This window comes from Pan paniscus, chromosome 19 (assembly GCF_029289425.2).
Source record: "Pan paniscus chromosome 19, NHGRI_mPanPan1-v2.0_pri, whole genome shotgun sequence".
NCBI lineage: Eukaryota > Metazoa > Chordata > Mammalia > Primates > Hominidae > Pan > Pan paniscus.
Genome location: NC_073268.2, coordinates 14,201,792 through 14,226,298, shown reverse-complemented (window position 1 = coordinate 14,226,298; position 24,507 = coordinate 14,201,792). Strand labels below are relative to the sequence as shown.

Genomic DNA, 24,507 nt, shown 5'->3' with positions numbered 1-24,507 from the left:
AACAATTTCTTTGAACCAATCTTTTCAAGATATAGAGTACCAGTGTATACAAGGGTATGCTTCCTGAGAAATACATGAAGACTCTAGACACTCAAATAATTTTGAAACTTGCTATCTTCATATGTTAGAGAAAAGACTTGTCTTTTGAAATCAAGATTAAGGCTGGGCATGGTGGCTCACACCTGTAATCGTAGCACTTTTGGAGGCTGAGGCAGGTGCATCACTTGAGGCCAGGAGTTTGAGACCAGCCTGGCCAAGAGGCCAAAACCTTGTCTCTACTAAAGATACAAAAATTAGTTGAGTGTGGTGGTGTGGACCTGTAATCCCAGCTACTCAGGAGGCTGAGGCAGGAGAATCACTTGACCTGGGAGGTGGAGGTTGCTCTGTGAGACTGGTGACAGTGTGGACTCTGCCTCAGAAAGAAAAAGAAAAAAAATGTTTACAATAAGATGCTATCTTAATGTCTCTCTCTCTTTTTTTTTATTCTTCTCTTTTTTAAGACAGTCTCATTTTGTCACCCAGGCTGGAGTGTAGTGGTGCGATCTCAGCTCACTGCAACCTCTGCCTCCTGGGTTCAAGCAGTTCTCCTGCCTCAGCCTCCCGAGTAGCTGGGATTACAGGTGCACACCACCACGCCTGGCTAATTTTTGTATTTTTAGTAGAGACAGGGTTTTGCCATGTTGGCCGGGCTGGCCTTGAAATTCTGACCTCAGGTGATCCGCCCGTCTCAGCCTCCCAAAGTGCTGGGATTATAGGGGTGAGCCACCACTCCTGGCCAGGATTTCTCTTTTGAATTCAACATTTGATTATTCTCTATTAAACAGCAAAGACTAAAGACCATGTTAAGTGTCTTTCAGGACATATTTAGTGGCTGATCAATAGGCATTTATTAATACCTTCTTTACATTGTAAAACTAATCTTGCTAAACATAAAAACAGGCCAATAAAAAGTTTTTGAAAAAATAGCTAGAATAACAGATTTTGGCTCAATATAAGGAATTCTAAAATAGTAAGAGTTGCCTCATAGTGAAATCGCTGTCCAGTGGGAATTCTGGCTGGAGGGGAGCTTGATGGAGTAAATGTCTTTATGTCCCTTCCATCTCTCAGTCAGTACACAGCTCCACTTACTGCTGGTTTCTTGGCTGATGAAAAATGAAATTTTCTGTTATGATAGCCTCATTTTTTTCTTAATAAAACCAGAGATCTTCAACTTAATTTCTGTAAGTAATTGAAGTCTTTGTAAGTTTTAATATATGGTTTATAATCCACTTTTGGGGAAAACTATTAATATTTTCAGATAGACTAGAAGAAGCTTTGGATCCAGATGAAGAACGTCGAATCCGTATCAGGAGACAGGAGCAAGCTGCTCGCTCTGCCCGAATGCTCTACATCCTCCAGCAGCAGGTGTGAAAAGTTCAGGGAGAAGTAGGGCAGTCAGCCTTGTGTACCGCTTCCTTAGAGAGTTTCTGTTTTCCTTTTGTCTCAGAAAGATTAGCACTAGAGTATCCCATATGAGTTCTGACAGATTTGTGAGGCTCAATTACTTGAACACATGGGCAAATAATTCTCTTTCTTTTTCTAATCTGCGTGTGTGTGTGTGTGTGTGTGTGTGTGTGTGTGTGTGTCGCCAAACTCCTTAAACTGGTTCTTGACTTTTTGAGGTCATAGACCTTTGAGAATCTATTAAAAGCCACTCCTCCCCACCCCCAAGATGCTTATACATTATATAGCACATATTTTTGCATGGGAAGTCAGGTGGATCAGTTACCCTGAACCCTTGGTCCTAGCTATGGACCCCAGTCTTAGAGGAAAGGGACCTTGTTAGTTTCCCATCTATTTCATGTTTATAATGTATAGAAGCTTGTAATAGTAAATAATTTGGTAAACAGCAAAGAGTAAAGACCGTGTTAAGTGTCTTTGAGGACATCTTTAGTAGCTGATACACAGGCATTTACGTTCTTTACATTGTGATGGATTTTTAAAAAGTGTTTGTTGTGACTTTCATGCCTTATACATTAGTAAGCCTTTTACTCATTTCTGGTCACTGAAGTCACATGTTAGCCTTTATTGCTTGAACCAAAAGCTGTACTTTTTCATTTAAAAGAAAATGCCTGAGTTAGGTTTTGCAGTGTATTCTTTTGGGTTCTATTTCAGTTCTTATTCTACACTGCTGCCATAGAGATTGCTCTAAAACATGAATCTTACCATGTCAGACCTCTGCTTAAAAGACTTTAGTGGCTCTCTGTAACTTAGAGGATGAAAGCTAAACTCTTCAGCGTGGCATGTAAGACTTCACGATCCGGCCCGCCTACATTTCCAGAGTCACCTCCACCTTCACTCCTTCATGCTAAATTCCTATTACACTGGGGACCAAGGGATGGAGGGTGAACACTGCCTATTCACCATCTTGAACTGGAAACCAGTAACTGTTTTTTGGGTGCATGAATGAAGAGCCTTTTTTTCATTTTCAAGTGACTTGAATTAATAATGGTTATATTTGGACAAGAGGAGATATATCGATGTATCCTTTTCTACAAAAAAGATCAATGGAAAGGTATGAAGTTTTCTTTTTTCCCCTTTACAAAACAGGTAAAAGAAATCCAGGAAGCATTGGATAAATTGAGTCCACATAAAATTAAACACACTAAGAAGGTATGCTGCAATTAAATTATGATCAATACTTGCTTATAAATGACATTTCCCAGTGTTTTGTTAGTATTGTGTAGGGCCCTCTGCACTGATGTTATTTTCAGTACTTGCAGAAACCTGTTAGTGAGGGAGTGAGCACCTTACATATTCTGAATATGGTTGCCTTCCAAGGAACAGGTTCTAAAAAATAGATTTTTGTTGTTGTTGCTGCTGGTATAAAAAATTGGAAGTAGTAAGGAAAAGACTGCCACTAGAAAACTTTAAACTTTACAACTCCCTTTACTATGAAAAAGTTTTCACAATAGAAAGCACTTTATACAGAAAGAAGACAGGCTATAAATATTCTTAGAAGTTGGGTGAATGTTAGCAAGTTCTGAGTATGGAAATAACTTCTCTCATCTTGTTTATTACCAGTCATGGGCAATGTCTAAGCTGGCGGCTGCCCATCGAGGAGCCATTCGGGCCTTACAGATGTTTGTCACTCAGTTTACTGACCGAGGGGAGCATCCACTTCCTGCTCGGTGTAAGGAACTGGGCAGCCTTATTCGCCAGCTTTCACTTTGTTCTGTCAAGCTGGATGCAGACCCTTCTGTTCCTGATGTGGTTATAGATATTCTGCAACAAATTGAGGTATGGAATTAATTCCAATTTTTGTTAGAGGTGCATTGGAAGTAATGCTTACTATTACCTAGTTTCGTTAGGATTTATGGAGAATACAAGACAAAGCCATTACCTAGTGAATTAAAGCTTTGCAGAGGGCAGAAGAAACACTTCTTTTTGTTTTGCTATTTTTACAGTCTAGTCTGTATTATCGTATTTCACTGCTTCGAAAATTGGTAACTTGAATATAAAACATGTAACAACTTTAAACCAGGTTCATTAACTAAACAGAATGTCCCATTCCCTGGCCCATGCCATTTGAGAAAAAAATTTATTAGCATAGAAAAGGAAACCAGTAAAGCATTCTTAGATTAGAATATCAGTGTTTAATTTAGATGGATTTTAGAAAAGAAGAAACACTTAAAGGTACAGTATATGGAATCAGAGCCTCAAATCTTGTGATATAGCTAGAGACGTCTAGAAATCACAGCTGGCATGTATTAGACAGGAATTGATAGTGTTCTTAGTTTTCATTGGTGACAAAGACACATTAATTTTATAGCTCTCTGAAGTTTGCGTGGTGTTTCCATGTAATTATGCCATTTGACCCTTTCTATGGCAGTATGCTTTGCAATGGGTTTTACTGCTGTTGTACAGGTTAAGTTTTTTTAGAAAAGCAAACGTCGGAGAGATGACAGTTATTTTTCTTGAGAGCTAGGCATCAAATTCTATTTTCTGACTCCCATGCTAGTATTAGTTCCCCTACGCCATACATTTTCGTCCACAAATAGGAAGGTGATCTTTATGTTAGCATGGCATAGTAAGCTGTTAGCTGTAGAAGAAAGGTGGATAGTGGAGAGAATTCTAGACTAAATGACACTCCAGTTCTACCACCATTAACCAGCTCTTGGTGGTCTTTAAGGCCACTTCTGCTTTCACAGTTTCATTATCAAGCAAATGTGTTTGTGATTTTCATTGGTTACATTCGTGTATATAGAACTCACTGTGAGGAATGCTGTTGTCAAATGCAGACCTCAGAATTTTAGGCAGCATCTCAAGTCATGTGATGCTTTTTTAACGTATCCATAAGAAACATTTATTGGCCAAAATAATTTAGAGTACACATCTTCATAATCCTATAAAGGATCTGAAGAGACTCTCTAGTCCCTCTCCTACATTTTGAGCTTGAGTAAGAGTACCTTTAACCTAATGTTTCTTAAACAGAATGTTTATCTCCCCTACTTTTCAAAATGCAAGAAATGTGTTATTTTTCCTCTTGTGGCCCTACATCATTTCACAGCATGTTTTCTTACTATATTACTGTCCTCTGAACTAAATCTTCCTGACCGTGTTCAGTTGTCCTTAATCTGTCCTGACCAGGTGGAGACTGGGCCCTGACTTCCCAGTAATGGATGGGTAGGAACTTATTAGAGGAAATGCCTCTTTTTAGGAAGGTGAGACACAGACCCTCCACTCTTATTGACCTATTAAGTGGTCTTTAGTTCAGGAAAATGTATGTTAAATGCAGTATGTGTGCCCACTTAAAAGACTGTTTGAGTTTATGAGATTTTTGTTGATGATTAAAATGCTTTTGAAGCAGATGGGATAATATTCTGAAGACTATAGTTAATTTCTAAAATGATGATCCTTTAAGATTTGAATGCCTTTAAAAGTAGTCATATTCATTATGTCTTTGCTATTGGCTTTAGTGAGCTACACATCTGAAAGTACTCACAGAAATTGTTACTAATTAATTAGATATCCTAAATAATAACATGTTTTAATTAAGATTGTGTTAACTGTTAGAGATAGCCATTTAATAACCCATTTCCCTGGAGTCCTTATTTTCAGTTTTGTGATTAAAAGTCATACTTTTGTGAGATAAACTAAGAGAATAATTGATTGTTTTTGTGGCAGGCTTTGGAATCTCTCCTGGAAAAGAAACTGTCACCAAAAAAGGTGAAAAAATGTTTCAGTGAAATTCGGAGCAGATTTCCTAGCGGTAGCCAAAAGGCCTTGGAGAGATGGCCAAGTACATCACCAAAGGGTGAGAGGAGGCCCCTCACAGCAAAGGACACATTCCCACAGGAAACAAGTCGACCTTCTGTAGCAAAGCAGCTTCTTGCCGGTATGTGTCTTAAAGTGTTTATTGTAAGATATTTTATTCGTTACAATTATCTGGGCTATAACAGTTACTGCACTGAGGGGAAAGTCAGGATTTAGGACCTAGTCCACAACAGATGAACTTTAACTAGGATCAGTAAATAGCAACCAAGATGTTTCCTGGGGCTGGAGGCATTCTATAGAGGAAGGTTGAGAAAGTAACATTTCCTTTGCTACATCATAGTGTTTGGGCTACCCAAGGCAAATTCCCATAGAGCTGGAAGTTAGAACCCTACTTTAAAAAAAGTTTATTTTATTTTAATGACAGAGATATGTACACACACAGAGACACACACACATTCTCTATATATATGTATATATATATTTTTTTTTTCCTCAGATAAATTTTTGTTATTCTAAGAAGTGGAATTGTTAGGTGATAACAGTACGTACATTTAAACAGATACTGCCAACTTGCCCCTTAAAAGTGGGCACACATTTATGTCTTGACTAGAAGTGACATCAGTATATATTTCCCCACATCTTCACCAAGTATGTTATATAATAAAATTTGAAAAGCTTTCCAGTATCAGTGGACAGTGGCATCTTCTTGTTTTCTGTTACATTTCCTGAATCCTGGTGAGGGTCGTCGTTTCTTCACATGCTCCTTAGCCATGTTATTTCCTCTTCTGTAATTTGCCTGTTCATATTCTTTATCCGTCTCCCTGCTGGGTTCTAAGTATTTTGCTTATGGATGTATATGTTAGGATACTGCATTTTGTTGGTCTGAGGTACACATTTGAATGCTCCTGAAATCATTATTAATTGATGACAACTTGTAGTTAATTGTAACATTTTAAAATTGTAAACATTTTAAACATTTAAAAATTCCTAGTGATGTATAAAATACTGATGTGTCTTATAATTGATGTTTTAGATTTGATGAAATACGGGACTTTGTTAGTTAACTCTTTTATTTCTCTAGATAGATGAGATCACCTATAAATATGTATGGACAAGTCCAGTAAAGTTTGTTTTTTTTCTTTTTTTAAATTAAAGTAGAACATACAAGTTGGGTGTGTTGGCTTACGCCTGTAAACCCAGAACTTTGGAAGGCCAAGGCAGGTGTATCGCTTGAGCCCGGGGGTTTGAGACCAGCCTGGGCAACATAAGTAGACTCTGTCTCTACAAAAAATGCAAAAATTAGCCAGGAGTGGTGGCTCATGCCTGTGATCCCAGCTACTTGGAAGGCTGAGGCAGGAGGATCACTTGAGCCTGGGAGATGGAGGTTGCAGTGAGGTGAAATTGCACCACTGCACTCCAGCCTGGGTGACAGAGTGAACCCTTGATTTAAAAAAAAAAAAAAGAGTAGAACTTACAGATAGAAAAGTACACAAAGTAATATAGATTTATAGCTGAATTAATTACCAGAAAACAAAAACATCTGTATAACTACTATCCAGGTCAAGGAATAGAACATTACCGGCATCTAAGAAATTCCCCCCTTGAGTTACCCCTTCCAATGTTTATCTTCTTCATCTTCCCCAGATTATTCTGATTTTTTTTTTCTTGAAGTGGAATCTTGCTCCGTTGTCCAGGCTGGAGTGCAGTGATGTGATCTCGGCTCACTGCAACCTCTGCCTCCCGGGTTTAAGCAATTCTCCTGCCTCAGCCTCTTGAGTAGCTGGGATTACAGGTGTGTGCCACCACGCCCAGCTAATTTTTGTATTTTTAGTAGAGACGGGGTTTCACCACGTTGGCCAGGCTGGTCTTGAACTCCTGACCTCAAGTGATCCACCTGTCTCAGCCTTCCGAAGTGCTGGGATTACAGGCATGAGCCACAGCGCCTGGCCTATTATTGGAGTTTTTAATTGTTTTAAGAGTTCTATATTCAATCTACTTACATTTAATGAGATTAATGACATATTTGAACTTTTTTCTACCTGATTTTGTTTTTCATTTGCCAAAGTTTTTTTCTTTGTTGTAATTTACTACATTAATCAATATTTTATTTCTTTTTTTCTCATTGATTTGAAAGTTATATATATCAGTCCAGAATTCAGTTGATTTATTTCTCAATCTGCCACTATTCTGTGGAACCTTAATAGTTTAGTGTTCCACTTCTACTACAAGTGTAACTGTAAGAGACAGAAAAACCAAACTGTTTTTCCTACTTAAGACTCTCAATACTTCACCTCTGACACCAAATGTGTGGGTTTTTGCCACACCAAACAATTCTCCAGGGGACACCAACTGGGTATCCTGTAATTCAACTCAATTCTGACACTATCTCCCTGGAATTAGAGTCAGATACCACGGGTTAAGTTTCAGTCCCATAAGAGACCACAACTTCAGACACCAGTCACAAGTCCCAGGTTGTGACCTATGCTTCTGAGCGACAGGCTATAAAATTGGGGTTCCCTTGACCCCCTCCTGGGGTTTGCTAGGATGGCTCACAGAACTTTGAGAAACACTTTACTTATGTTTACCCATTTATCATAAAGGGTGTTATAGAAGATACAGATGAACAACCAGATGGAAGAGATGCGTAGGACAAATTATAATATGTGGAAGGGCACAGAGCTTCCATGCCCTCTCCAGGGGAGCCACCTTCCAGGAACCCCCACATGTTCACCATCCTGGGAGCTCCCCAAACCCTGTAGTTGTGGGATTTTTTTTTCTTTTTTTCTTTTTTTGAGACCGAGTCTCGCGAGTTCAGTGGCGTGATCTTGGCTCACTGCAACCTCCGCCTCCCGGGTTCAAGTGATTCTCCTGCCTCAGCCTCCTGAGTAGCTGGGATTACAGGCATGCACCACCTTGCCCAGCTAATTTTGTATTTTTAGTAGAGATGGGGTTTCTCCATGTTGGTCAGGCTGGTCTTGAACTCCCAACCTCAGGTGATCCGCCCGCCTCGGCCTCCCAGAGTGTTGGGATTACAGGCGCGAGCCACCGCGCCCAGCTAGTTCCAGAATTTTTACGGAGGCTTCATCGCATAGGCATGATCGATGACGAACTCAGTCTCCAGCCCCTCTCCCCTTCCTGGAGGATGGAGGATGGGAGTGGGAGTTCCAAGCTTCTAATCATGGCATGGTCTTTCTGGTGACCAGCTCCCATCCAGGAGTCCTCCAAGAGTCACCTTATTAGAGAAAAAACAAAACAAAATGCTTCCTTAGGAAATTCCAAGGGATAAGAGCTCTGTGTCAGGAACTGGGGTTAAAGACCAAATATTAGGAAAAAAGATGAACCTAGCACCCCTAGTGCTTGGGAAATTAGAAGGGTTTTAGGAGCTCTGGGCCAGAAACTGGGCTAGAGACCAGATGTATATTTTTTATTATATTACAATAAAAACCTAATTTATTCATTTACTGTTAGATATTTATTCACTTTAATGGGATGTTCGCTCTCCTTCATTGGTAGGCAGGTAGAAGTAATATAGTATCTTCCTTCTAATTAGAAGTCTGCCTTTGCCAGCCTTTCCCTTGAGGGTGGGTGTCAGATTTATTTGTCCTTATATCCTCTATGATGAGCCCAGCATCTGCCACACAGTTAGGCACTTAAGTGCTTGTTGAAAGACTCTGTGAAGAAGTGTAATTGAATAAGAAAAGATCTCTGAGCAGCAAATCACAGTAACTTGAGTTCTGGGTGCTAGGGAGCTCATTTTGATAGACTGGAGGAAATGGAGAGAGCATTCCAGGCCTGCACACAGAGAAGTGTTTGCTAAATGAGGTAGAAGATTTGAGGTGCCCATCAGCTGACTAGTGAAAAATGGACACCAGTTTCAGAGAGAAGCTGGAAAACCTGCTAACCTAAAACTCATTACAGGAACAAATGTAGGAAAGCTGGGAGGCAAAGGGGGGATACTTGGACCAAGGAGACCTAGATTTTAGTCCCACCTCTGCCAGTTTGTGAATCTGGGTTGACTTAATCTGTCTGAATCTTATTTATTTATTTATTTTGAGACGTAGTCTTGCTTTGTCGCCCAGGCTGGAGTGCAGTGGCACGATCTCAGCTCACTGCAACCCCCGCCTCCTGAGTTCAAGCGATTCTCCTGCCTCAGCCTCCCAAGTAGCTGGGATTACAGGCATGTGCCACCCTGCCCAGCTAATTTTTTGTACTTTTAGTAGAGATAGGATTTTACCATGTTGGTTGGTCGGGTCTCGAACTCCTGACCTCAGGTGATCCACCTGTCTTGGCCTCCCAAAGTGCTGGGATTACAGGTGTGAGCCACCTCGCCCAGCCTGAATCTTAATTTTTTTATCTGTAAAATGGGAAGGATAGTCTTTGTGTTTTGTGACTGACTTAGTTGTTGTAAGTGGCAAATTATCTAATTGCTAACTGCTGTAAAAATGTAAGGTGGCATTTTTAGTTCTTAATAATAGCACCAAGTTATTAAGAAAATGCTAGATTGTGTTAGGCATATTCTAACTAAGAAAACAAATCTTTGGTGGCTATTTTAAAAGTAGTTTTACATGGCCATAGAGAAGTAAACTTAAGTTCTCTGGAAAATGTATTTATGGGGAACAGCTCCATGGGCCCTGACAAGGCAGAATGAATGGGACTCGCCTGAGACCGAAAGCCAGAAGACTTGGCTCTGCCACTCTTTGGGAACCTTGAGTAAAACACTTAAGATTATGGTAGCCCTCTTAGTTTTATTTTATATTTGTTGTTTTTTCTTGTCCTTATCTGGATTTCAGAAGGTTACATTTTCCTGTTTCTGTTTTAGGTATCACTCTACCCTATTCTTCCATTCTGATTTCCTAAGGTCTCCTCTTCCCCACCCACCCCTGAAAAAATACTCTAGGGAGCCACTTGGATGGAAAACCCTCCCTGTGTACTCTTCATTTGGAATATACTCCTGAGCCTGATTTGATCAGCTGTCTTGTGATTTACATAATAGTTGGCTGGTGCAGTTTTTTTGCAGCTTCTGAACTGTTCTTAAATTGGTTGATTGCATTAGTGTAACTTGTCAGCAATGAGGGTGGTGGCTCCCTTCCCACCACCAGCAGTGTCCTCAAACTCACTCCTGAAACATGCTGTTTTATGCAAATCATTACTAGAAAGGTAACAGGACTTACAGTCAGAGTTGCTTTGATGTATATAAGCTTGGGAGTTAAATAAATTACAGACTGAGGATTTAGATTTTTTGTTTTTGTTTTTGTTTTTTTTTGAGACGGAGTCTCGCTCTGTTGCCCAGGCTGGAGTGTAATGGCATGATCTCAGCTCACTGCCAGCTACGCCTCGCGGGTTCACACCATTCTCCTGCCTCAGCCTCCCGAGTAGCTGGGACTACAGGCACCTGCCAACATGCCTTATTAAGTGGAGCACTTTTACCTTTTCACTTAAAGGGGACATTTTCCAGCTTCTTCAGCATATCTGAATTGCCAGCATCACTGTAGTTGCTCTTTGAGGCCATTACGAAGTCAAGTTCAAGGTTACTTGAACACAAGCAGTTTGATACAAGACAGTTGCTGTGATCACCAAGACAGCTGCTAGGTGACTAACAGGCAGGGAGCATCTACAGCATGGATACACATTTTAAAACTTATGGGCCAGGCGCAGTGGCTCACGCCTGTAATCCCAGCATTTTGGGAGGCTGAGGTGGGTGGATCACCTGAGGTCAGGAGTTGGAGACCAGACTGACCAATATGGTGAAACCTCATCTCTACTGAAAAATACAAAAATTAGCCAGGCGTGGTGGCATACACCTGTAATCCCAGCACTTTGGGAGGCCGAGGCTGGTGGATCACTTGAGGTCAGGAGTTTGAGACCAGCCTGGCCAACATGGTGAAACCCCGTCTCTACTAAAAATACAAAAATTAGCTGGGCGTGGTGGCACATGCCTGTAATCCCAGCTGCTCAGGAGGCTGAGGCAGGAGAATCTCTTGAACCCGGGAAGCAGAGGTTGCAGTGAGCCGAGATCACACCACTGCACTCCAGGCTGGACAACAGAGCAAGACTCCGTCTCAAAAATAAAATAAAACTTATGAATTGTTTATTTCTGGAATTTCCCATTGAATATTTTTGGACCCAGGGCTGATGAGGAGTAACTGAAACTGAGGAAAGTGAAACCAGATGGCAGTACAGTTGAGGCCCCTTTTGTATTTTTCTCCTCATTCCATTCTCTTTTCTCCCTCACTAGAAATTACTATTGTTATTCTATTATAGATGAGTTCTGTTTTTACATTTGTACTGCTTGTGTATCTGTCATATATAGTATTGTTTTATGTAAATATCTTACAGTATGCATCATTTTGCAGTTTGCTTACCCCCCCACTTACGTTTGTAAGGTTTTTTCATATTGATACATACATTGATACATGAATTCTCATTTATTAATTTTACTGCTGTATAGGTTTCCCTTATATGAATATACCATAGTTTATTTTTCAGCTCTTATTGATGGACATTTTGGTTGTTCCCAGTTTTTTGCTTCTATAAACAATGATGAAGTGAAGTGAATATCTGTGTTCCTGGCTTCCTCTGTGCACGTGTGAGAGTTCCTCTAGCCTGAGTATATACCTAGGAGTGAGATTGCTGGGTTGCAGTGTATATGAATCTTAAACTTTACTAGAACAATCAAGTTGCTAATAGTCTGTGAGAGTACTTGTTTTTCCACATCTTTTGATGGATTTAAAATGATATCTCATTGTTTGAATACTTTTGATTCTAGTGAAGTCAATCATCTTTTCATATTTTTATTGACAATTCAGATTTTCTGTCTAAATTGCCAGTTTCTGTTCTTTGTCTATTTCTCTATTGGATTGTTTATTTGTCTTATAGTTTTGTGGAAGTTCTTTATATAGTCTGGATATTAGTCCTATGTTAATTATACAGAGATCTACTTCTGGACTTTGGCTTGTCTATTGACTTTAAGGATATCTTTTTGTCAAATGGAAGTTGTAGTTTAGTCCAATTAAGTTCAAATATGTCAGTATTATATTTGAGCTTTAAGGAAGTCTCTTCTGCCCTGGTGTTATACTGATAGTCTGCTATATTTTCTAATTGAAGTTTTAAAGTTTTCTTTCCACATTTAGGCCTTCATTCCATTTAAACTTTAAGTGTTCAATGTGAGGCAAGGATTCTGTTTTATTTTTTTCTCTGTGGATGCTAGTGGTCTTAGCACTGTTTTTTGAACAATTCAGTTCATACTCACTGAGTTATGCTGCCTTTGTCACATCCATGATGTCTCATTGATTTCTGCCTGTGTTTGCATCACTCCCACACTGCCTTTAATGTTTTATCACTAAGACTTTATCTTTGGTTGAGTTAGACTCCTGCCTCCATCCACTCCCCACTTTGTTGGTTGTTCTTCCAAATTATTTGGGCTACTGGGATTTTACTCTATATGAATTTTGGATCAACTTATTTAGATCCTTGAAAAAAAATCTGTTAGGGCTTTAATTGAATATGCACTTGAAATTATGGATTATTTTGGGGGAGAACTGACATCTTTATGGTCTTTTCATTCATGAAAACAATTTATTTAGATTTTCTTTCATGTCCTTTACCTTATAAATTTTTCTGTAAAAGCCTTGTACTTCTTTCATTAGATTTCTTCCAACGTGCCTTGTAGTTTTTGTTGTCATGTTAATGAGATTTTTTTCTTATATTTTCTATTAGTTATTTTGATATATGGAGATAATACTGATTTTATGTTTTCGTCTTCTTATATCCAGAAACCTTGCTGACCCCTCTTCTCAGCTGTAATAGTTTGTCTGTAAAGTCTCTTTGATTTTCTGTATTGTCTCATTTTCAAATAGACAGCTTTATTTCCTTTCCCATTGCAGGTTGAATGTCTTATATGGAGTTCAGACTTTATTCTCTATCAAATTAGGACCCATTGAAGGGTTTGAGTATAGAAGTGACATTTATTTATTTATGTATGTATGTATTTATTTTTATTATTTTTGAGATGAAGCCTCGCTCTTGTCCCTCAGGCTGGAGTGCAATGGCATGATCTTGGCTCACTGCAACCTCTGTCTCCTGGGTTCAAACGATTCTCCTGCCTTAGCCTCCTGAGTAGCTGGGATTATAGGTGGCTGCCACCATGTCTGGCTAATTTTTGTAGTTTTTGTAGAGATGGGGTTTCACCATGTTGGCCAGGCTGGCCTCGAACTCCTGACCTCAGGTGATCCGCCTGCCTCAGCCTTCCAAAGTGCTGGGATTTCAGGCGTGAGCCACCGCCCCTGGCCAGAAGTGACATTTAAATATTACATTTGAGAAGCACAATTTTGGTAGCCAGAAGACAGTGTGAAGATAAACAAGAGATCAGTTAGGAGACACTGTTATTCCAGTCACAGGATACTGCAATCCTGACCTTGGGTAATAGCAAAAGGGAAGGAAGGGCAGAGATAAATGTAAGAGCTATTTTAAAATTAGGATCAAAGGGACCAGGTAAATGAGTAAATATGATAGCAAAGATTCAGGGAGTCAACCGTGACACCTAGGTTTCTGCTTATAAACCTGCAGTAATATTCATAGGAGGAGGAACAATGTTGACAACAAAACATCTGCTTCTCAGCAGGGCTAGGATAGGTATTTGGAGCCGATCTGTGTATAGATAATCATTCTCAGCAATTTGATTTGAATAGCATTTTCCTCAGTTTGTTTTTCAAAAATTTCCATGTAGATAAGTATCAGCCCGATATGGAGCTTCCGGAGACCCAGAGGTTGCAGAGTGAGCTTGATGTATTAGATGCGGATATAGTTCCGGAAGAAGGACCATTTATTCTAGACCAAAGTGCAAGCTTCAAAGACGAGGTGTTAGCCGTGGCAAAAACAAAAGCAGTGAAAAAGAAGCCTGTGACTGAGAATGTGCCATTTAGGAAGAAAGATACTCTGGTGCCAGCAAGACAGCAAGTATGAAATCATTCCTCTCTTTTGGCCCATTTGTGTTAATCTGACATTGTCAAGGTCACATAAACTGGTATACGGTGGAGCCAGTTCTCAGGCAATTGGATGCTGCAGTCCTTGAGTCTGGCTATTTAAGTTGTTTATATATTTTAACAAAAAAATAACAATTTTTAATATTGTTACTAGAATAGAGAATTCTTTCTATTCCTGGTTTGGTAAGATCCTAACTAATATGATACCAATATCCTAATTGGGCAGGAGATTTTAAAATTCAGTTTTTTTTCTGCTTCTGATTTGGAAGTGTGAGATTTGAGGGGATTAAGATTTGGTTCCTGCCGGGTGTGGTGTCTCAGGCCTATAATCCCAGCACTTTGGGAAGCGAGAGGATTGCTTGAGGCCAGGAGTTTAAGACCAGCCTGGGCAACATAGTGAGACCCCATCTCTACTAAAAACAAAATTAGCCAGATGTGGTAACTCATGCTTGTAGTCCCAGCTATTTGGGAGCCTGAGGCAGGAAGATCACTTGATCCCAGGAGTTTGAAGCTGCAGTGAGCTGTGATCGAGCCACTGTACTCCAGCCTGGGCAACAGGGTAAGACCCTGTCTTAAAGAAAAAAAAAAATTAGTTCCTGCTAAAGATAAATATCGATCAATAATAATTACTGCATATTAAAAGGGCATCCTAGGGTGAGTGCTTTCTAATATGGCTTTGGGAGCCAGCAGGGTACAACTTGATTTGAAACTACATTATATTTTAAGCTTCTGTTTAAAACTTACTTATGGCCCTATCAGTGGAAAACTGGCCAAAAGACCACCTCCTGGTCGAATACCCTTATTGTATTAGTGACATTTGGTGGTCTTGCCCAAAGACTTCTTTAGCAAATCTGTTTATTTTCAGGTGGCCTCCAGAAAAGGAGAGTTAGCAGTTATCCCAAGTTATTGACAGATAATGGATTAGGATCAAGTCTGTTTCTTCCCAAACTTCTATGGCAGGGGGCGACCATGAATCATTGAGATGTCAAGATTGAACCTGTAGGAATTCAGATGGGTGCGCCTCTCCACAGACAGCCCGCATTCTCGATAACATTTTTTAAATCGCTAGATTCATTCTATTTAGACCTAAGGCCCAGAGAGGTTAAGTATTTTTATGAAGAATGTTTTACTCATTACTTGAGCCCAGGAGTTCAAGACCAGCCTGGACAACACAGTGAGACCCTGACTCTACAAAAAATAAAAAATTAGCCAGGCATGGTATCTAACACTTGTGGTCCCAGCTATTCAGGAGGCTAAGGCAGGAGAATCGCTTGAGCCCAGGAGTTTGAGGCTGCAGTGAGCTATGATCATACCTCTGCACTCCAGCCTAGGCAACAGAGCAAGACCCTGTCTCTTAAAAAAAAAAAAAAAAAAGAGAAAGAAAAGAAAAAAGAAAAATAATTTAACAATATGGTATGAAATTTTTTTTGTTTAATTAGGAAACAAATTGTGAATAAATAAAAATATATTTTATATATTGTTTATATGTTTAAAGGTGTCAGGCAGAGCCAGGGATTTCAATTCTACACCCTCCACCCCCGCCCCCTACCATGGTTGTTTCAATGAAATTTACCCCCCCCCCAAATTTCTGCCACAGTGCTTTCTACTCAGGTTTTACCGAATGGATGCATGAATAACATGGAGAACTTGGAGCTTCAGTGAGTCAGAGGTTAAACCATAGTTTCTTTGGTATTTGTGTGGCCTTATAATTCTTACTTATCTCTCACAGGGACTCTGCAAAGCTGAAAGAGGTAGACAAAGCCAACCTCACAGTAAAAGCAGAGTGCAGCAGACAACAGTTTCATCCAGATTAAAAATGAACCGGCAGCCTGTGAAAGACCGCAAGGCACCATGGATACCCCCAAACCCCACATCCCCCCCAGCGTCTCCTAAATGGTATGTGAAAACTCAAGGGACCGTTTGTGTATGTGATTCTCTTTTTCCTCCATATATCAAAGGCGACCTGTAGCTTATAAGGAGCAAATTAAGTAGTAGCCTTAATTTTTTCCATTAAGCAGAAATCCTTTTTTGGGTGAGTCATACATGAGAAGTCTTTGTCTGGAAGCTTGTTGGTTCCTTCTTCTGCCTGACTGTGGTTGGAACACCATTCCATGGGCCACCCTAACACCGGGACATGTGTGATTGAATGGAAGATGGGGGGCTTCCCTTCACTTGTCTCTTCTGCCAATAGATTCTAGTAACTTGAGGCCAGGGACTGTGTCTTTTTTATATTCTTTTTTATATTTGAATGTCCAGTGCTAGTCACATAGTAGGCATTCAGTAAATCTTTGCTGAGTAAATAAATATTTTAAAATAATTCTAACTCTAAGTCAAGATAATTATGAACTATAAAACTATATAGATCTCACCAACACTGTCTTAGCTGCAGGGAGCAATTAGGATAATGTTGATGTTACTGTCTTGTCATCCTCACTCATAGCACATTAGAATGAGAAGCTGCCATTTCACAGGGTTAGAGAGAAGAGGAGCAGGGTCCAGTTAGGTGGAAATAATCTTTAGGGGAATCGGTTGAAGATAAAGGGGAGCTCGTTTGCCATGAGGCAGTAGTTTTTGAAAACACAATGGAAAGGACCAGGAGGTGGAACAGAAAAAGGAAAGAAGTAAAAAGCAGTCATGTCAGGGGAGAAGGGAGAAGATAGGTGACCACAGGGTTCTGTCTTTGGAGCCATCAGAAGTCAGGGTGAGCAGCCCGGTGGAAGAGAAGCCCCCTAAGATTCCGAATGAGTGTGAAGGAATGGCCGTGCTCATCCATCCACTCTCATTTTCAAGTTAAGGAAACAATGTTTAGAGAATTTAATGTCTTATTCATGTAACAGCCAGACCTAAAATCAGGTCTTCTGACTTCATAATGTGCTTTTTTTGTTTTTATTACTCTATTCTGTTTTCTGTATTTTTGTATACAAGTATTAATATGGAGATTTACATTCAGTTGGTAAGCTCAATGGTTGAAGTTTGTATTACAAACCAAATATACAATGGACTGTCTTTTAGAGTGCATGTGTGGTGGGTAGAGGAGGGTGGGTGAGGCTTCTAGGCTCACAGTGCTGTTAGGCCTTAGAAAGATACGGAGTTGCCTTATAATATGGAATGTAATTAGTGATCCAAATCTATATATTGTAACAGAGTTTTGTTGACACTCACCCAATATTCTGTAATTGATCACTGTTTCTCATTTAAAACGGTGATGGCTTCTTTGAAGCAAAGGAGAATTTCTGCCCTTTGACACTGTGCCTGAGTGCGGGAGGATCTCACTTTTCTTCACATTCAGCTTCTACTGTAGGGCCCCGTGCTACAGATCACCATTAATTTAATGCTGTTGTCATCTCTGAGCTGGCACCTACTTGGATGAGTCATTGGATACGGAGTGAATGATGACAAAGGTATGCTTTTCCATTTATTTCAGTGCCGCATGGCTAAAGGTGAAAACTAGCCCCAGAGATGCCACGAAAGAGCCTCTCCAGCAAGAAGATCCTCAAGAGGAGAGTCACCTGACAGGTGCTGTTGAGCATGAAGCAGCCAGGTTTGTGCTGGTATTTTTCAGATCTTTGAGAATTAAAGAGCTCCTTTTACATAGACTTGGAAGTGAACCCTTTCTTCTCTTTCCTACATTTAAAGTTGGTTATTTAAAATGTAGATTATTTTAAAAAATAGAATAAATACATAAAATGTAGTTTATTAAACTTTTCGGTCAAACTATATAGCTTATAGTGAGCTCTTCTATTTTTTCTTATTCATTCATAAATTATATGTGTGTCAATTATATATCACTTGCTAGTTTTGTATGTGACAGTGTTATGAGCTCTATGGAGACTTTAAAAAGGGCAAATAGGCCATAATCCCAGCCCTTGCTTATTTATAGTCAATAGAGAAGTTATGTAATTAACTATAATTTAAGATAGAACACGGTATGTAACCTAGGAACTGAGAGAGTTTAGAAACGGGGGAGGGTTACTTCTGGCTGCAGAGGTCTAGGCTTCATGGATGGAAATTAAACTAGGACCTGAAGAACAGGCAGGATTTCAATATGGGAGATGAGGTGAGAACACTCCATAAGAAGAGAACAGTGAGAACAGGTTTCTGTGTATTCATTTGGCTGAAATTATTCTTACAGTTATGGGAAAACAAAAATGAAAGCGGTCCATTAAATAATTTGACAATATTCATATATCCTAAACCAAAAGAATCAAAGCACTTTTACATACAGCAGAGTTGTTCACAGTTAACTTTTCCCTTTTGTTTTTATTTGACTTCACCATGCCTATATGGCTCCTGGGGGCTCATTGTTTGTCTCAACTTGAAGATATAGCAAGGGTTTTGTTTGAGTCTAATAAGAAACCCCAAGTCCAAGTGATAGCTGGTTTTCTTGAGAACGTTTGAGACAGGTTCTCATTGCGTTGTGCATTAATGTTTTTTGACATGGAACACGTTCTAGAGAGCTTTAGGGGTACGGAGAGATTATGTTACTTACTGAGTAGCTTAATAGAGCCTGGATTGGTGCTCTGCTCTGCAGTGGTCCTGATTTCTGGTCTGTTTCCGTGATGATGACACCCTGCAGTGTCGAGGCAGAATTGGTTTGACTCTTTTGACTGTCTGCTAGGCTCGCTTGGCTTGATGCTGAAACTTCCAAAAGATTGAAGGAACTAGAAGAGTTAAAAGCCAAGGAAATTGACAACATGCAAAAACAGAGGTAAATATTTGCTCCTGAGTTAGGAAAAGGTAAGCAGGCCTATTCTACATCTCTATACATTAATGATAAATAGGGATTATTTAGGTCTAGCTACACTTCTGCCTCCTTAAAAGACTGTGAAGTCACTTAAGAAGCCAAGGGGGGAGCCAAGACTGGAGCTCAAGGGAGCCCCGACTCTGCCTTGAGGAGAGTTGGGGTGACTCTTGATACTGTTCTCTAGGCTTGATTGGCTTGATGCTGAAACTTCTAGAAGAACAAAGGAACTGAATGAGCTCAAAGCTGAAGAAATGTATAGACTCCAACAATTGAGGTATGTGTTTGCTTCTTAGGAAGAATAGTGGATGTTTGCCTGTTCTAATTGATCTAGATAGTTCTAGCAACCAACCTGGACTGTTAAGGCCTAACTTCATTACATGAATGAATGAATAGCTGCATGTCTACCTGTATATTATACCATATTTTTTTGCTAGGAAATGCTTCTTTTGTGTGGAGTTTGAAGGAGAACTGAAAAAAATCTGTAATTGTAGAGAAGTTCTGTCTGAAAGATCAGAGTCTTATGTGTATTTGTTTGGACTACCCTCAAAGGTACTTTTCTCTAGCCAGATGTCAGTCCTTCTAAGGGCAGAAGATGAGTATGATGCACATACATGTTCTGCTCATGTGAATCAACATATAGCTACTTCAGTTTCACATGTTAGCTTGAGTGCAGGCTATGGTTTTCAAATGCGGTTCCCTTTTTCTATTTACTCCATAAGTGTTTTTTAAACTATAGGCACTATAGACATAAAGAAGCTTGTTAAAAGATTTAGTTCAGCTGCTGCTGCAATTACCTCATTTTTCCAACTCTGATAATAAATCATCCTATAGTCACATTAACAGAACACACGTTGAAACATCTGTGCATTCTGTCACCATTCATGATGGAGTGTTCAGTGTCAGGTTAGAAGGGCTGTGGGTTTATCATTAGAAGGCCAAGACTTTTTGTCTGTAGTAAAGATTTCAAGTCATACAATCCCAGAATCTTGGGATTTGAAGGATCTTTTCCCCCCAGCTGAGGCTTTTGGCTCCTCTCTACTATCTCCACCAAGGAACTGTCCAGTATATTTACACACACCGTCTGTGATGGGATAGTCACTACTGTCAGAGGGAATACATTTCATGGTCATTTATAGCTAAGAAGGTGTGACCTCAGGCTGTGTTGAAGTTTGATTCTCTGTGACTCTTACCCACTTGTCCTTTGGGCCATATAGCAAAAGCTTCATCCTCTGTGTCCCGTTTATTCCTCTGTGTGTTTTTACTTCAGAAATTAAACATATCACACATATAGAAGAACATACTGAATGCACATGTGCAATCCAAAATATTACAGAATGAACATCCACGCACCACCATTGTAAGTCAAGGAATCGACCGTTGCCACTGCTGCAGAAGTTTCCAGTGTATCCCTCCTCAGTTGCATCCCCTTTCCCCCGAGAGGCAGCCACTGTCCTGATTCTTGTGTTGATCTTTTCATTACTCTTCTTCATAAATCTGTCAACTATGTGTGTATCCCTAACAATATCTTGTTTAATTTTGAAAACTGAGAAACAGGCACAAATCTAGCTGAACATGGAAAGGGCAGTGTTTCTGGTAGTATCAGATGAAGACTCCTGGGGGAAGACAGGTTGAACAGAGCCTGGATCCTAATCTGGTTTGTGCTTTCATGGGAGTTGTAGGTGCCCCTCTCAGGAGGTCACTGAGCAGGGTCAGGAGTGAGTCCTGCACACACAGGGCGTCCTCCATCTGGAGGGCCTGTCGGTGAGCCAGGTCCACTGGACTTCGGGAGGAAGCCTTGTCAGGAGAGGGGCTGCGCTGTAATGCACGGCTTCTCAGCTCTTTCTGGTCAGCTACTGTGGGGATGGGATGACTATCCTTAGCAGACAGCAGGTCTGCAGTGAGTAGGAGAAACTTCATCAGCAAAGGGGCAAGACAAGCTAGGAATCTAGGCTTAGACCTCCCATTTCCCATATTGTGTTGTAATCTTCTTCAGTTTACTTGCTTGTTTTGATGGAGCACATGCTAATGTAGCTGCTGCTTTTTTTTTTTTTTTTTTTTTTAAGTTAGAGACAAGGTCTCACTATGTTGCCCAGGCTGGTCTTGGACTCCTGGGCTCAAGTGATCCTTCTGCCTTGGCCTCCCGGAGGGCTGGGGTTAGGCATAAGTTAATTTAGCTTCTTGAGAAAGGATGAATGGGAAGTAAATCCTTTCAGACCTTTCAAGTCTGAAAATGTCTTTATTAGCTGATAAACCGTCTCATATTTGCTGGTAGCCTTACTGGGTATAGAAGATTATTTTTATTGGACATTTTTAATTAAACTTCTTATTGTGAGGTAATCGTAGAGTCACACGAAGACCCAATTTCCCCAGATGTTAGCCTCTTGGGAAACTACAGCACAGTACTACAACCAGGATATTAACATTGGTATAGTCGAGATACAGAACCTTCCCACCCCCAAGAAGCCCTCATGTTGCCACACCCACTTCTCTCCTGCCCCCATTCACTGCTTGGCTAAATATCTCCTGGCAACCACTCATCTGCTCTCCCTGTCTATGATTTTGTTATTTCAAGAGTGTTATTATAAGTGGAATTGTATAGTATGTAACTTTTGGGGACTTCTTTTCTTTACATCATTCTCTGGAAATTCATGGAGCTCATCACATGTATCAGTAGTTCATTCCTTTTTGTTGCTGAGTAGTATTCATGGTGTGGATACAAACAAACCATAGTTTAACCATGTACCTCTTCAAGAACATCTGAACCTGTGGTCCCAGCTATTTGGGAGGCTGAAGTAGGAGAATCACTTGAGCCAGGGAAGTCGAGGCTGCAGTGAGCCATGATCATGTCACTGCATTCCAGCCTGGACAACAGAGCAAGACCCTGTCTCAAAAAAAAAAAAAGAACATCTGAGTTCTTTCCAGTTTGGGGCTATTATGAATACAGTTTCTACAAACAGTTGTGTAAAAGTATTTGTGTGAACATAAGTTTTCCTTTTTTCCTGGGATAAATGCCCAGAGGGCAGTTGCTGGGTTGTATGCTAGTGGTATGTTTTGTTTCGCTTTGTTCCAAACTGCCATACTGTTTTCCAGAGTGGCTCTGTCTGTTCCCACCAACAGTGTTTGAGGGATCCAGTTGTGCTGCATCTTTGTCAGCACTTGGTGGTATCACTCTGCTTTTTTGTAGGCGTTCTGATGGGTGTATAGTGGCCTCTGAACATCTTTTCATGTACTTGTTTGCTCTCCACTCAGTCTTTGCTGGCATGTGGCCATGGGTTTTTCTGCAGTGTTTGGCTGCAGTAGAGCAATTATTTTCTAAGTTTTCCATCTTTCTAGGCTGCCCCTTTCTTGGTCCTTTTGATAGAGAGAGCAGACTTTATTTGCACTGGAGACTTATTTTTTGTCTGTGCCTATTGGTGTTTCTGGGTTGCCAGCTTCTCCAGTACCTACTCTGGGAAATATAAGGCAAAGAGAAATCCCAAAGAACTCACTGCTCTGTCATTCTTTTGGTCCCAGTGTCCCTAGGTGATGTGCCTTCTCTACTTCTCTCCGAGTCCTCTTATGTTTGCATATATTTAATGTCCAGGATTCTTAGTTGTAATTAACAGGAAGAAGAGGGGAAAGTACATTTTTCAACCTCTTCAGAAGCAAAAATCTGAGCATTTCTGCTCATTGTCTTGTTTCCAATGAGAAATCAGAATTGCTTTTTATCCTTCTCTAGAGGCTCACAGACTCTGCTTTCTCCCCAGGGTATCTCAGATTCATAATGATAGGACTTATTATGGGTGTGTTTTCATTCATCAGTAGACCTTTTCAGCCTGGCAATTTATTTCCTTTAATTCTGAGAAGTTTTCGGGCTTTATTTTGTACTTTTTTTTTCTTGTCTCTGTTTTCTCTATTCTCTGTTTCTGAAACTCCTGTTCTTTGATGTTGGACTTCCTTGATTGGTCCTCTGATTTTCTTATCTGTTTTTTCCTATTTTCTTTCTCTTTTCCCTCTTCTACCTCTACCCCTACCCTCCCCCAGTAGGAGATTTCCTCCAACTTTAACATTTAACCTATTGAGTTTGTCATTTCTGCCAGTGTTTAAATTTTAAAATTTAAAAATGTTGAGAGCTCTATTATATTCTCCAAATATCTCCAAATATCTCTTACTTAGTGGTCGCCTGTCCTTCTTTCATGGATACAGTGCTGTTTTCTTTCTGAATATATTAACACATTTCCTTTGCCTTTTGACCTACATAATCTTTTTTTTCCTTCCTCAGATACCTAGTAATCTTGGCTATCTTCTCATGTTTAAACGTAGGGGGAGTGATTGCCGATCAAAAACTCAGAGTATGTGGGTTGGAATTAGTACTTTAGTTTTCTAAATAATTGTTTCTATCGTGGTATAATTTACATATAGTAAAATGCAAAGAACTTAAAGGTACAGTTCAATGAATTTTGACAAATGCATATCCCTGGGTAACCAAAACGCTAATCAAGATAGATAATTTGTCCTTCAACCTAGAAAGTACCCACATGTCTTTTTTGGTCGTTCTCTACTCCACACCCCCATCCCTCACGGAGGCAGTTGCTTTGATTTCTTTTACTGTAAGTAGCTTTGCCTGTTCAGACTTTATATGAATAGAATCATCAAGATCTACCCCATTGTGTCCGGCTTCTTTTGCTCAAGAAAATGTTTACGATTCATCCACATTGTGTGTGTATCAGCATAGTTCATCTATTTTAGTGCAGAGTAGTATTCCACTGTGGGAATATACCACATTCTGTTTGTTCATTCTCTTGTGAATTGACATTTGGGCTTTCCCATTTATAGTTAGTATGAATCAAGCTGTTACATACATTCTTGCACAAGGCTTTTTGTAGAAATATGCTTTCATTTCTCTTGGGTAAATGCCTAGGAGTATAATTTCTGGGTAATAGGATAGGCAGTTGTTTGATTTTATTAAATGAGCCATATGCATTATCCAGAGTAGTAGCGTTTTATACTCCCATCAGCAGTGCATGTGAGTTCGTTTCTATTGGTTTCACATCCTTGCTAACAATTGAGCTTGTCAGTCTTTTAGTGATTCTGGTGAGAATGTGGTGGTATCTCTTTGTGGTTTTAATTTGTGTTTCCTTGAAGGCGAATGATGTTGGGCACCTTTTCTAGTGCTTATTATGAAGTGTGTGTTCAAGTCTTTTGCCTATTAGAATTTTTTTTAAGTGTTGATTTGAGTTCTTTGTATTTTCTGGATATGAGCCCCTTGCCAGATATGTGTGCAGCAGATATTTTCTCGCAATACTATGGCTTGCCCATAGATCTTTGTAATGGTGTCTTTTGATGACTAAAAGTGTTAAATTCTGATTAAGACCAGTTTATCAATTTTTCTTTTCTGATTAGTCATTTTTGGTGAACTAGCTAAGAAATCATTGCCTATGTTAGTGTCTCAAGGATTTTCTCTTATGTTTTCCTTTAAGTATTTTATAGTTTTACCATTTATTCTTGTGTCTGTTATCCATTTAGAATTAATTTTTGTGTATGAGA

The 24,507-nt window shown here is 39.8% G+C and overlaps 1 protein-coding gene across 13 annotated transcripts in view; it reads left to right on the top strand.

The window, feature by feature from the left end:
* The window catches only part of KIAA0753 (KIAA0753 ortholog), a 62,313-nt gene that overhangs the window by 14,608 nt on the left and 23,198 nt on the right, over positions 1 to 24,507 (top strand). For 7 of the 13 annotated variants that reach the window (XM_003810137.4, XM_008962501.5, XM_008962500.4 and 4 more), the window contains exons 4-12: positions 1,298 to 1,404; positions 2,590 to 2,652; positions 3,064 to 3,279; positions 5,167 to 5,377; positions 13,982 to 14,211; positions 15,967 to 16,133; positions 17,662 to 17,778; positions 18,856 to 18,945; positions 19,166 to 19,255. In XM_003810137.4, the coding sequence (XP_003810185.3) occupies positions 1,298 to 1,404; positions 2,590 to 2,652; positions 3,064 to 3,279; positions 5,167 to 5,377; positions 13,982 to 14,211; positions 15,967 to 16,133; positions 17,662 to 17,778; positions 18,856 to 18,945; positions 19,166 to 19,255 (1,291 nt within the window). Of the gene's footprint in view, positions 1 to 1,295; positions 1,405 to 2,154; positions 3,280 to 5,166; positions 5,378 to 13,981; positions 14,212 to 15,966; positions 16,134 to 17,661; positions 17,779 to 18,855; positions 18,946 to 19,165; positions 19,256 to 24,507 lie in introns of those variants that run through there. The other 6 variants (XM_024926058.3, XM_034941391.1, XM_008962502.3 and 3 more) reach the window with 6 other exon arrangements.